Source organism: Stegodyphus dumicola, chromosome X2 (assembly GCF_044657685.1).
Source record: "Stegodyphus dumicola isolate Sdum_Otavi_A_Nest chromosome X2, ASM4465768v1".
NCBI lineage: Eukaryota > Metazoa > Arthropoda > Arachnida > Araneae > Eresidae > Stegodyphus > Stegodyphus dumicola.
This window is the reverse complement of record NC_140781.1, coordinates 142,344,808-142,359,446: the sequence shown is the minus strand read 5'-3', so window position 1 is coordinate 142,359,446 and position 14,639 is coordinate 142,344,808. Positions and strand designations below refer to the sequence as shown.

At 32.7% G+C, this 14,639-nt stretch overlaps 1 protein-coding gene across 1 annotated transcript in view; it reads left to right on the top strand.

Moving 5' to 3' along the window:
- Positions 1 to 14,639, top strand: part of LOC118187442 (proton channel OtopLc-like) — a 222,391-nt gene that overhangs the window by 82,404 nt on the left and 125,348 nt on the right. The window contains exon 3 of the mRNA XM_035357661.2: positions 10,026 to 10,323. Within this exon, the coding sequence (XP_035213552.1) occupies positions 10,061 to 10,323 (263 nt within the window). The 5' untranslated portion in view covers positions 10,026 to 10,060. The remainder of the gene's footprint in view (positions 1 to 10,025; positions 10,324 to 14,639) is intronic.

Here is a 14,639-nt window from a genome sequence, read left to right as displayed (position 1 = left end):
TTAACCCAATCTGAAAACTAATAAATAATACTTTTTCTCTTTACACGAACGCGTTGTAAATTATTTTCAGCAGCTATTTCAGTTAACTGTTTTTTGATGGACAACGATAGCTTACGTTTTCTGTAATTCATTTGAATTTGTAATAAGACTGAGCTAATTTACAGTTCTAAAGATGTTAGCGCTACAAATTTCACTGAACACCCCACATTAAGAACCACTGCATTAGAACTCATATATGCTTTTTTCTCTTTATACAAGGGAGTGATATCGTTTTAAACTGCCATTAAGATATTTATTCTAAGTTTTCATATCATTATCAGCAAAACAATAATGCATTAATGTTTTGCAAATAATGATCTGACTGGGAAGAATATATTTTATGAAAGTAGTTGAGATAAATTAACCAGATTTCGTACACAATGTTAATCTTTAACAGTTATTTACAATTTGAACAATGGTATCACAGCAATGGACTCACCAATTTTCTGTTTTGACTAACTTAGATTTTGAGGTAAAAAAAAAAAAAAAAATAGAGGTTCCAGTAAAATGAACTTTAATTACAGTAATTGTTTGATAAATGTTGCCATTCTTCTTTTTTCGTTAAATTAGCACAGTCATTAACTATTATTAAGTATCGCAGAATAGGAAGATCACCAAATTCCTCAGAGTTTTCATTTTAGAAAAGTAGTGAAATCTGAAAAAGCGAAATCTCGGATCTATATAATATATAACGTCACATAAAAATGACGTTAATTTCAGTGTATAAGAAAAAGTATCATCTGTTTAAGTGTAGAATCATTAGGTTTTTTTTTAAAGAAGGAGAAATAAAAAATGTTCAATGCCTCTCCCGGGACTCGAACCCCTCGAATGTGCGCCGAGTATACTAACATGCTGCATCACGAAAACATGCTGAAAGGAGATAGAAAATACGTTATATGCTCCCCCCCCCCTTTAAAGGGCGAATGGACTCAGTCACCAAATCTTGATGAAGACGAATACGAAAGCATGCTGAAGGCAGAGAGAAATTACCTTATGTAACTTTCATTTTACTCTGATGTTAATTGAAAAAAAAAGGGAATTTGATGATTTGATTGAATCTTTTCAGTCTGAGACATGAATTTTAATAGTTAGTGACAGAAATTCCAGATAATTTTCCTCTGTAACTTTAATCTACAGGAAGACATTATGTCTTTCTGCTAAATAAGCGCAAATGAATCATTAAGTGTAATTCTTTTTTAAGTGTTCATAAAATAAAATAGCTCTTTAGTAGTCAAATGCAATAGAATATCTGGGCTAAATTCAAATTCTCCATCCATCTACTTTTAAACAGGTGATGAATAGGAGGAAGGTTTGCTATTAAACGTGACAAGAATTGAAGCTACAGCATTAAAGTAATAACATTTGAAGGTAGGTTACCAGATAAGTTCACGGTCGGACAATGCTAACATCACAGACTGAGCTGTATTTAGGTTTACCAGGAAAGCGCTTTGAATCTATGAACCTTCAGGTGGAATTCATCGGTCAGATGCCGAAGGTTGTTGGAAATCAACAGCCTCTTTAATTATTCAGACATGTAATACAGATTTAGTGCAACACATATTTATTCTTATCAGAACTGAGATTCGTCATGCTAGGATAAATAGAGCTGATGGTCAGTAAATGATAATCAGTCATTCATGCAGCACGACTACACTTGAGCTGTCACTGTGGGTTGGTGTTTCACTGAATTCTAAGATCACGAATAAAAGTCGAAAGAATACCATGAAGTGTGTAAATAATAACACTTATTTGGGTACATGCTTTTCGTTACTATTGCCACTGATGGCGCTTCTAGATTGAGATAAAATGCAACTAAGAAAATTAGTACATAATTTATTTTCCGATAACTCTTTTTTTTGGGGGGGATAGTTGCAGTTATATTTTCTAGAAAGTATGTGAATATATAAATTTAATCACAATGACAGTTTTTGGTCAACTGGTCCAAAAATTCACAAGACCATTTTGCTATATCCGTGCCTTGCTTAGCAATTTATGTTCTTATTCGCAGTTTATGTTTTCTTGCTTCTTCAATTTATGTGGTTTCTTTATTTTATCGAAGAATTCTTTTAAGCAAAAATAGATGTAGAAGAAGAAAAGCAATCAAAAATAAAATAACAAATTCTTTAAAATTTGTACTTTTATGTTTTTTTATGGGACAAGAACAGTGCATTAAAAACTTCATGGTTATTTGGAAATAATATCAGAGTTAATTAGATGGTTATTTCTAAATGATATAGTTAGTTAGATATATAAAATTAGTTACTGAAGATGGATATTGATTTAGGTGTTTGAAGATTAGTTTGATATTTATATAAGTTTATTACCGAATTTCGGCAGTCATTTTAGTACTTTATAAAATAGCTGATATATTTTACTAGAAGTTTGTTTTTAATTTTATCAATATAAACTTACATTTCTACATGCATAGCACACTCATCAGCTTGTGAAACATAAACTGTTTTCCTTATAATAGTCATGCAAATATTAAATCATTGAAATTCATACTTACATTACGTTTAAAAATAAATAAATCATTTCTAGAAAGTCCCATTGGAAAGTAAAAGCGCTCATCCCGATCCAGTAATCAACCATGTGCGATATAACCGGTTTATTTCTAAGTTATATGGACCTTTTTGATTTCCATCCCAAATTTCGGGTTGGAAAACTTTCTTTTTCCGCATTCTTCCTTCTGAGGGAAGGTTAGCTGGACGTTGCTAAAATCCGCTATGCTCTGCACTGAGTCCACCTTCTGTAGTTTCTTGAGACTTTAGAACAAAATTCTAAGAAATACATTTTTAGAATAGATTATTTGCTTTTAATGATCGGGGTCTGGAATTCTGTGGGGGAAGGGGGAGATTCTAAGCAATCTGTTTTTATTGCATAGCTCATTGAGACACAGGTTAGATACAACTGAGCATTTTGTACATTAGATTACTTCAAATTGGACATTTTGTACTTAAATAATGATCAAATATATGTATAGTTTCAAATTTACTTTGAAGCAAGATAGGATGTCCGATTATTTTAGAAGCATTAGTTATACAGTTTCACATACCTATGATCTTTTCCTTTCTCCGATTAATCACATATCTGATCCATATTTGGACGATAATTTACCAAAATCAAGCGATTTTTTTAATAAAGCCTTCCTTTAACGACATTTTCATTTCAAAATTCTGTCGATCTTTCTCAGCAACAGAGTAAATACCGAAATCGTAAGCTCTTACTTTAACTTGACTAATCTTTGAAATGCATGCAAAAAAGTTAACTATCCCACTGAGGTTTTAAAATAAAAGTATCAAATATAGAAGAATGAAATTTCACGTAAACAAAATTCTAAAGCGGTGCACGTTATTGAGGAATTATTTTAAGGTTAAACCTGCAGAGATGGTTTAAAGTTAGAATAATATTTTCAATTTACTTAAAAGAATAATTATAAATGTAAGTGTTTATATTTTATGCCTGATTTCTTATGCTACATACACCAGTGAAATAAATTAAGAGAATTTGCATATTTTATCGAATTTCATGAAAAGAACTGAACTGAAAGCAAAACCACTGCTTCTAGATAAAAATGCCAATTTTGTACAGCAAATACGTAAGTGTACACGTGTGTGTAGGCGGAGCCAGCAGAAAAGCAGGTTTTATAAGCGTTTAGAGGGTAAGACGAATTGCTTTCTCTAGCACACCTCAGCGAATTTCTTGGTGTTATCTTGCAGCACTAGATTAAATTCACATCGGAACAGTAAAAATGAGTAACCACCAATGTTTAGATGATGGAATAAGGTGACAAATTATCGGGAGGTTAGAGGCAGGCTAATCGCAAGTCCAGATATGCAGAGAAATTTAATTTAACGCCCAGCATTGCGTGTAACCTATGGAAACAGTTCCAGGATACTGCATCCATCGAGAGAAAGCCTGGGAAAGGTCGTTCAAGAGCCATGACGGCCAGAGAAGATCGCTATTTGTCCATTTTAGTGAGGCGTAAGAGAGGGGCTACAGATTCTCAGCTCTCGCGGGACCTGTATGCAGCCACAGCAAAACGTGTAACAAGGGTGACTGTTTCCAAAAGACTGAATGAGAGAGGGTTGTTTGCCAGAAGACCGGCTGTTTGCGTCCCGCTCACGTCTACGGACAGGAGAGTCCGATTAGTATGGTGCAGGCAGCATAGTGATTGGAGTACGGAGCAATGGGCGACCGTTCTGTTCACCGACGAGTCCCGTTTTAGCCTAAACACCGATTTTCGTCGTACTTTCATATGAGAGAGCCAGGGACCCGCTACCTACCCTCCAAGGTCCGCGAAATCAACAATTATGGCGGTGGCGGTGTAATGGTCTGGGCAGGCATCATGTTGGATAGCCGCACACCTCTCCACGTCTTTGACAGAGGCTCTGTGACTGGTATGAGGTATAGGGATGAGTCTTTGGAGCCCTATGTTCGCCTTTTCCGGCCTGCAGTGGGCCCCGAGTTCATATTACAGGACGATAACGCGAGGCCACATAGAATTCTTCTGATCGACGAATTTCTCGAGAGTGAGGATATTTGCTGGATGGATTGGCCTACCAGGTATCCAAACTTCAACCCTATAGCGTATGTCTGGGACGCTCCGGAGATGGCAATTGCAACTCGCAACAGCCCTCCGAGAACCATCCACGAACTGAAAACAGCGTTGTTGAATGAGTAGGACCATTTGCAACAGGCACTGATAAACTGCCTTATTTCCAGTATGGCAGCACTCTGCGAGGCCTGTATAGCTGTAAGAGGGGACCATACCCCCTATTAATTCATTTCTTTTGTGTCTTCCGCAACCGCTGTTTCAGACCTTCAGACTCCAATGCGAACATGGGTGTCTATTATATCAGTTACATACGAACATGGGTGTCTATTATAACTGTTGAATGTTTATTTTGTTTGTATTATATCAACCTGTGTTCACACCTATGTATTAAAATCTGTTCAGTAGTTCTGGAGATCGTAGATTCTTAGTATGCAAATTCTCTTAATTTATTTCACCTGTGTAGTCACGAGTATAACTGTGTCATTTCAAAGCTAAATTACAGCCACTATTATCCGAAAAGGCTGAGATCAGGATGTGTTTGGGTAATCAGTTTTCATATTTAAAAATCATTATGGCTAGTAAGCTATACATAATGAGAAATATGAGACAATACCTAGTAACCTAGACATATAACGAAAAAAATACAATACTGCTAACCGTTGATTTTACTAATATTGCGATCTGTAACTATTAACTGTATTTATTGCTCCCCCCTTTATTTAACGTTTTAACTTCACATTAATTGAAATCATTATTGTTTTACTTTCAGATATCATAATTAGGAAAAATATACTCACAAAACAGATATTTTCATCCACGCCTCAAATCGAAAGCAGATTGAATAAGGCGAATAAGTTCTGAAAAAATGGCGTAGGCAGTGTAGGATAAATGAAGTAAGGGAGATTACAAAAGGTCTTAGGGGTTCCGTATACTAAATTAAACGATTACTAGTCAAAAAGTGATTGGATGATAACGAAGAATTTTATTCAGCATTCAACCGCATCTATCCAAACAAGTTTAGTGAATTCGGTTAACTATCATTCGAATAATAGATATTTAGACCACAGAGGTTGTTCTGCAATATACTAATTTTAAGATCCACATGAGCATTATTTATTTTCGTGAAACATTAAATAGCCTGCTCTGCAATATTTTACAGGGGTATTTATCATAAAGGTTTATGTCTCGCTTAAAATAATGACACTTTGCCATGAATCCATTCTTAATCATATCAATCTTTTAAAAAAAATATTATCGAAAAAGTCATTTGACGAAACAGCAAAATGAACCACCGTAAATGAATCCACCTTCATCCGAGTGCAATGCCTACTCTGTTATCACCATCTGAGCATTCTTGCTTGTCGGATACAATTGTCTAATGTAGTATTGAGTGTTACTTTTGTAACGGATCATTTCATCTCACTTAAATGACTTAATTCAGTAGTGCAATATGTAAAACGAGAGTAGTAAGCTTTATAGTTGTTTTGCTCTTTACCGTTCTATGAATTCTCTGAAGTGTGTAATTATAATGTAAACTAATTTAATGCTATCTAAATCAATAAAGAACTTTTGACACTACCATGCTAGTGAAATCTGTAAAGGAAATGAACATTTAAAATGTGTTAAAATAAGAAAGAAATGCAATCAACTACTTGGAATTGTAGCCATGCGAAGTAAAGTCGGAGGAATAAAATAGAGTAAAACGCATAACTGATATTTATACAAGAGCTGCATGGATGTAACATTTCATACTTTGTATATCGCATAGCGTGATGGAATATAATCCTTTGAATGAGCATCATGACTTCAAAATGGTAACGTAAAAGATTTATTTATCTGTTAAGCATGCATATAAAATGCATTCATTTTGCTTCAAATTAAAACGCGGTAAATTTAATAAAATGAATAAAAATGACAATACTATTTACATGTAAAAATGATAAAGGTAACATAATACATAATAATTGTAACGTAATATATTAAATTAAAACTTTTCTGATTGAAAAGAAAATTTTAGGAAAGGAAATTCTGTTAGAATTTCATTCTTGGGGTAACAAATATTTACTATATTTTAACTTTAAATATCAGAAAAACTTTCAGATAATTCTTTCAAAATGAAAATTCTTAAAAAAGCATGAATTTATCATTGAATGAGCATCACGACTATCTTTAGAATATGTAATATGTTATTCCACAACTTCTCTGACAAATATCGGAGTTTTGATGAAATTCAGCTTTTCACAATTTCACACTGAAAGAAGACAAAAGTCACTTTGCTTGAGTCCAAAGAAATTTCGGATGCAGTGTAGTATGGGTAACCTTGGACTTAGTTATGACATTAATCCAGAAACTTCCTACAGATTTCCTAGTTGAGCTTTTCCGCAATCCAACTGGCAACAGACTTTCTCCACCGCTTATAAAATTCTTCATGTTGCAGGAGAATATTCTGTAGTTCTTAGAAATTTAAAATAATGTACTTTATGTTCTACGATGTTTTTACTGTCTGCAATGTAATTTTTTGTTAATGAAATTTTCTTCGAGGGGAAAAAACAATGTCTCAAATAATTCCAAAATTTGTGTAATTTACTAGCAATTCAAAAACACGCCAACGCCAACTTTGGAAAGCTTCAAATTTAATTGCATTACTCTGCAGTTATGTTTACAGTATTCGTCATTTATAACACCAATCAGTAAGGAAAAATTAATGTTTTTTGAGAACAGAAAACATCGTATACAGGGCAGAACTAGATTAAATACACTGTACGAGTACCGAATGTAATGTTGGTAATCAACTGCGTCTTTCAAATTCTGTTGTGCAATTCTCACTCCTTTTACTTCGTATTTCAAGTATTGTAAATAAGAATTTACGTATAATGAAGAAAAGAAAAAACAAGTTTTTAAAAAGCGTGTTCTTTGCGCATTTTTCTTATTTATTCTAAATTCATCTTGATTTTCGAAAAGCAGACTTAAACTTACATTTCTAGATTCTTCGAAGGAAAAATTTAGCTAGAGCTTTAGAGATATGCAAAAATACTGTTTATGCTTGAAAAAGAAATTCTTTTGCAGGTATTTCAGTGTTTTTTACGAAATACTATTATTTACTTTTCAAAAATTAAAAGTAAATAAATTTACATTAAATTTACTATTCATCCATGCCATGCAATGGATAACATCACACTGTGACCTTCATGGAAATGATAAGGCAGAATATTTGGCAAAGAAAGGGTCCAGTATTCTGCAGATAACTGACAAATATATCCCGTTTTACAATGCCAAATGAGTAATTAAATATTAGTAAAGAGAAGCTTTTTGGAAAGATGTTACCGAAAGGAACAGTCATAAAATATGGAGTAACAGAATTTTTCACTCACTTCTATGGCCCAGAAAGAAATCTGTTGTTATCTTTCGTCTCGTTACTGACTATGATTGCCTTTTAAAGCACCTGCATCGAGTGAAAATTATCCCAACCCCTAGGTTTTAGTTTCGCTGTTTTCTTTCATCTTCGCTTGTTCTTTCTATAGCTGTCTTTGTAATTTGCCATTGGAAATTTTTAGAAAAAATCATTCGTTAAAATGAATACCAAACGTTTTAGTAGAATTAAGGAAATGTAGAACTGACAGGATTTGAAATCAAGTCTCAAATCTAAAATTTCAGCAATAAACTAGTTTGAAATACCTTACATTAATTAAAAAAAGGTAGTAAATTTAGTAAACTTTTATGCACTGGGTTGAAGTTTGAAAGTATTGATATAAAAGCTTTAAAGAAAAAAAATAATAATAATATAAACTTGACCTCAGCTGCTTCATTCATTAATTAAACAAACACATAGAAAATTAACTAAAAATTAATGAAATGAAAGCAATAACCGAAAGTTAAAATGCTTGTTTGGAAAAACATGTAATAATTTAAAAAGTATATTTTACCAATAATTAAATAAAAAAACTTCGAAGTGAGATGTTTAATATTTTAACTACTGGTGTTGCCAATACGATATCTAACTAAAATATACTTTCGATTTTCAATATCCAGGCGGTATCTAGTTGTTACGTATCATGATTATTCTGCGAAGTCTAAATTATTAAATTAAAGAAATTATTAAATTGAATTACTAAATTATTACTAAAATTACTAAATTATTAAACTGATTATTCTGCGAAGTCTAACTTATTAAATTAAAGAACTTATTAAATTGAGTTAATAAATTATTATTAAATTAAAAGAATCTTAAGAAGTTAAGCTTGAATGTAAATAAAATTTCTCTTGATCATTTTGATAAAATAAATTAGAATACATTTAAAACTTGAGGTGCGGAATTTTAGAATCGAACCTTTTTAGAAATAAGCTAGGAGATCTTGCAGTTACTTTCAAAATAGTTAAAAATCAGTTATAAATCAATTTTTAGGACTACTTTAGCATTATATTTCCTTGCATGTTTATATTCTTACATTCAATTTTTCAGACATTTTTCTCTGCTTTTTAAGCATAATGTGTTTCATGGTTTATGTGTTTCATGGTTTTGAATATTTCACATTGTTACTTATTGAACGCATAAAGATAAATTTAATTATTATGTGGGTTAAATTACAGGTAAGTGTATTTTTTAAATCTTACAAAACTGACTACGATTTGCTTGCATGCTTTTCTTAATCACTTTTACATGTCGTAAAACATGCAAAAAATGCTAAGTAATATGCGAAACACGTTGTTTTAAATTATTAATGTTCATCTATATTTGATAATAAGTGCAAAGAGTTATTTTCTGGGGAAAACGAATTATTTAAAATAATAAAGTGTTGAAATAAAATCATTGTCAGCGCCTTATTAACAGTCTGAAAAGGTATACGGAAAATCTGAATAATTTTTGGCAAACATTTTATTTAGAAAGCAGAGTTTAAAACATTTTAGAAAGAATCTGTGATTTTAATTTTTAGCTTGATAGAAGTTATTGTTAACATTTTTTGTATTCCATAATAACCTTATGAGAACATTATATAATGCTTACTTATTTTACATTGCAATAACTTTTATAAATTGAAAGATGCTGATGGGAAAATGCAAAGTCAGTTATTTGCAACTGATATTATACTTAATTCTATTATACTTAATTTTGCTCATTTTTGTTTAATAAAATCCAAAGCAAAAATCTATGAATTAAATAACGAAACATTGCACAGAATATTTAGAGAGAGATAATATTTTTAGCAGATGCACAAATTATACATTCACAAATTTTACTTATCTGTTTATACTATTCGGTGAAAGATTCTGAGAAAACGTGTGTTAACAGCAATAGAGTCCTTGTCCATTTCCATTAAATATTGCACGCATGGAATGGACGTTGGTAGTGCTCTGTTCTTAAGTAAGTACACCATTTATAGCCATTATGTTCGCAGCCACAGATGTGTTAATAGCATCTTTTTTCTCATAGATTCACTTCAGCATCTTCCTCATCCCATCGTAACCATGACGACGACGTCCCACCTGCTAGATAGCGGGTGGTTATCTTTGGTCATTGCTGGTCACGATTCGGCCAAAGTTTCGGCCACTGCGGCCACTACAGATCACAGTAGAAGTGGGCTACATAGAGGGCCTAACACAATTTCAGCGAAACTGAAAGTGACTTGTGAGAAGATGGACTTAGAGAAAGCTCGTAACGGAAGTTTGTCCTCTCAAGACGAATCTTGCATTGGAGGCTGCTCCAAGAAAAATCGACCAAAGAATCCCAAGTAAGTAATTTTCGGTTTTTAACGTTATATTCGCAATTGAGTGAGCAATTCAGCAAGAATAATAAGACTTATTTGTACTTGAACATATTTAGCTGTTACAATGAAGAGATATTGAAAGATAAACATTTCGCAAACTGATAACTATTCGAGAAATTTTCTAAATCTGAATATTAAGTTGGCGCTTTTGATTATCAAATGGAAGCTCCTATTTTTTCACTTAGTCATTACATTTTAATTTCCGTGGTAACTAGTAAAGAACTTTAACTAATTGCATAGTTAATAAAATTTATAAAAAGACTTTACTATAATAAACACAGAGCTTCAATTCATTCAACGTATTCGATGAATGTAGATTAATTAATTAATAATCAGCTCTGAAATGAAATTTATTCTGAAAGAAATACTTATGGTGTGTTTTGAATGCATGATATGTATTGCTACATTACCATTACCATGTGTATTTAAATATATTATTCAAGCATTTTTCAAGAAATTACAAATAACTATTTATAAAACATATTATGCCAGTTTAGATGCTATATTTAAACGAAAAAACTTATATTTGTTATTATTATCATTTAAATACAATTTAACTATCTTAGCTTGTGACCCAAGCATTTTGGTGCTAGTAAAATACGCTTCTAAATAAATTACTTATAAGTAGTGTCAAAAAATTTTGTAAATATGTGAGATATTTACATTATGATATGAATCTAAACAAACACTGATGCTTCTTTTCGTAGCAATTTCCACTTCTTTGTGCTGTTTAGTAGAAATGCAGAAGACTATTAACCCTTTAACCGCCAAAACTACAAGGAATGCTTCTTTTATCATGAAAATAATAACAAATATTAAATTAAGCATTTATAACATAAATTTACATTGAAAATAAAGAAAAATGCTCTTACCTGTGGAAAAAGCGAGTGTTGCGTTCGCGCAACGTCAGCGGAATAAGACTACGGATGTTTAAGTGAGTAGGATTGTACTCGTGTGATGTTTCTTTTGAGTGGAGCGCAGGATTGCTTTTTAGCTGTATAACTTTTTATAAATATACAAATCACTTTACTTGTAATTAATTTAATATTAAAATATACATTGTATTTCTTTTACAAATACAGATTATTTCTAATTCAGAAGTCAAACAACAAAAATCAGCGTTATATTCACAAAATTTTCACAGAACTAGTTTCGATGGTTTTACCGAACCATCATCTTCAGCTGCAAAACCGCAAATGAACAAGATAGGAAATAATGATTAGATAAGATAAGGAAGCCTGGACAAGAATAAGCAAGTGGCGCCATCTGTTGGCGAAACCAGAACTAAAACATAATTTCTCTAAAAGCCGAAGGCAAATTTGGATTGGAATTAGGATCGTTAACTAGAACAGAAAGATTTTTATGAATGTGAAATGCCTCTAGAAAATCCAGTTCTCCAATGGAAGATGTTTTTTGAATAATTTTGGCAGCAGAAAAATTGAAAGTGTGATTTTCGGACCAACAATGTTGAGCAACAGAAGACTTCTGTGTTTCCTTTTTTCTAACATATGCCTCATGTTCTTTGACGCGAAATTTTAAGGCTCTCTTAGTTTGGCCAATGTAAATTAAACCACACTGGCAAGGAATCCTATAAATACCCCAGGAATTCATATCCGGAATGGGGTCCTTGAGTATAGAAGTTGGAATTTTATTGATGGGAGAATAAACAACTCGAAAGTTAAATTTCTGCAAAATATGTGCAACTTTATAGCTAATTGATGGAAAGAAGGGAATGACAACAGAATTTTTATAATCTCCTAAAATAAGAGGGTGGCTTTTAGTGTGTTGAGATGAGAGTTTTTTAACTGCTTGATTAATAATGTTCTGTTGTCATTCCCTTCTTTCCATCAATTAGCTATAAAGTTGCACATATTTTGCAGAAATTTAACTTTCGAGTTGTTTATTCTCCCATCAATAAAATTCCAACTTCTATACTCAAGGACCCCATTCCGGATATGAATTCCTGGGGTATTTATAGGATTCCTTGCCAGTGTGGTTTAATTTACATTGGCCAAACTAAGAGAGCCTTAAAATTTCGCGTCAAAGAACATGAGGCATATGTTAGAAAAAAGGAAACACAGAAGTCTTCTGTTGCTCAACATTGTTGGTCCGAAAATCACACTTTCAATTTTTCTGCTGCCAAAATTATTCAAAAAATATCTTCCATTGGAGAACTGGATTTTCTAGAGGCATTTCACATTCATAAAAATCTTTCTGTTCTAGTTAACGATCCTAATTCCAATCCAAATTTGCCTTCGGCTTTTAGAGAAATTATGTTTTAGTTCTGGTTTCGCCAACAGATGGCGCCACTTGCTTATTCTTGTCCAGGCTTCCTTATCTTATCTAATCATTATTTCCTATCTTGTTCATTTGCGGTTTTGCAGCTGAAGATGATGGTTCGGTAAAACCATCGAAACTAGTCCTGTGAAAATTTTGTGAATATAACGCTGATTTTTGTTGTTTGACTTCTGAATTAGTATTTGTTCGGCGTGTTATTGTGTCTTAATTACAGATTATTTCATTTGAAAGATTCAAGCATCAAAAGCTTGATTACGATCATGATGTAAAGCTACATTACATACTTTGCATCTATAAACAGTCTGGCTATGGTACTCTTAACAACAAAGTCTTTCGTTATCAACGGACTTTACGATAAAATGTCTACCATCTCCATGCAATGGTTTTTGAATGCTGAATTTACTAGGTCTTCCTGTTGCTGATCTATTTCTGGCTAGTTCTACACTCTCAATAGGAGTTTGCAAAAGACGCGTTGGCGTATTTAATTATGGCAAAGCACACTAGGGCTATCTGCCTAAGGGGAGGGATGCCTTCGTGGAGTACTTTCTAAGGGGAACTGGCTCGTATACACGTTACACATGGGGAAAACCACGAAAACGCCCATGCAGCCAGCCCGTTCGCGGGATTCGAACCTCGGACCGAACTACCAGTGTTCAGCGACTTTACCGCTCGGCCGCTGGTGGGCCGAGTTTGCAAAAGAAATAATGCATTCTCGAGTCTGAAATCTAAAAGAGACTTTATATTTCCAGTAGTAAAATGTGGTGATATTTAGTAAGTTTAGATAGACATAACTAACAGTTCCTTTTTTATTCACTTCAAGATTTCAGTCTTCTGCTTTTTAAACTTTTTAGTAGGACTATAACTGCTTTTAGAAGGCTGAAACTTACATCTTACGTGAATTTCAACTTCCCCAGCAATATCATTTGGCAAAATATCATTATCATTATTTAAAACATTGCCATTCCTTACTTCTTCGTCACTAGCCTCTGCAATTTCTGGGGGAACAACAACAATATCAATTTCATTCTGGTCATTATTAACATTATCATCATCTGTTTCTTCATCAAAAAATCTTTGAAGGGCTTCTAACGTAAGATACCTCGTTCTAGGCATTTTTAAACAACCAGAACATCGAAAGGAATGAGTCAAAAAGGAGATTGACTACCCGTTTCCTGCTGACGTTGCGTCAACGCAACACCTGTTTTCCCTCCCTTCCCAACACAAATATAAACATCTGACTGATGTAATGTTCTGATAAGCGGTGACCTTGACTAAAATAGATCACTCATAAAGACGGCGATTCTTTCGTTAAATATTTTCAGCAAAAATACCCGGTCGAAAATTTTGCTTAAATTTTGATAAAAGTATGAGATTAATTATTATAAACAAAATGATTGTTGAAGGCAAATATTTTTTTACACAAATAATCTTCATAATATTCCCTACACAAAATCATCTGCTGGTATAAAATATCTTAGGTATTTATATTTATATACGCATTTATTTTGACCGTTGCGTCAACGCAACACCAGCGGTTAATGGGTTAATACTTAATAAAAAGCCTTAATATGTCTAAGGATGGACTGCGATATACAAGTCTTTAAGCTGTAAAAATTTGAAAAAAAAACTTATTCAGCAATTACTTCTACATTGTACCGAACATTTTATATTATAGGTGAAGAAAGATTATATTTTCAAATTTCATTGTCATATTTTTAATTTTTTAACCTAAATTACATACGATTTCTAAAATTAACTTATAGTATTGAGAGGTAAAATTGGTTCAGGTTTATTTACTCATACAAAAAATATAAAGTGGCAACACGACATTTGGATTGGCAGTCAGTAATGATATACTCAGGAATCCTTTCGGAAGCTTAATGCTGTGAGCTGGCAAATCACTTAAATATGAGGTAGTATTGCACCACGAGCGAAAATGAGAGTCATTAGCCTAGAAGTATTATACAAGTCACAAAGCACTG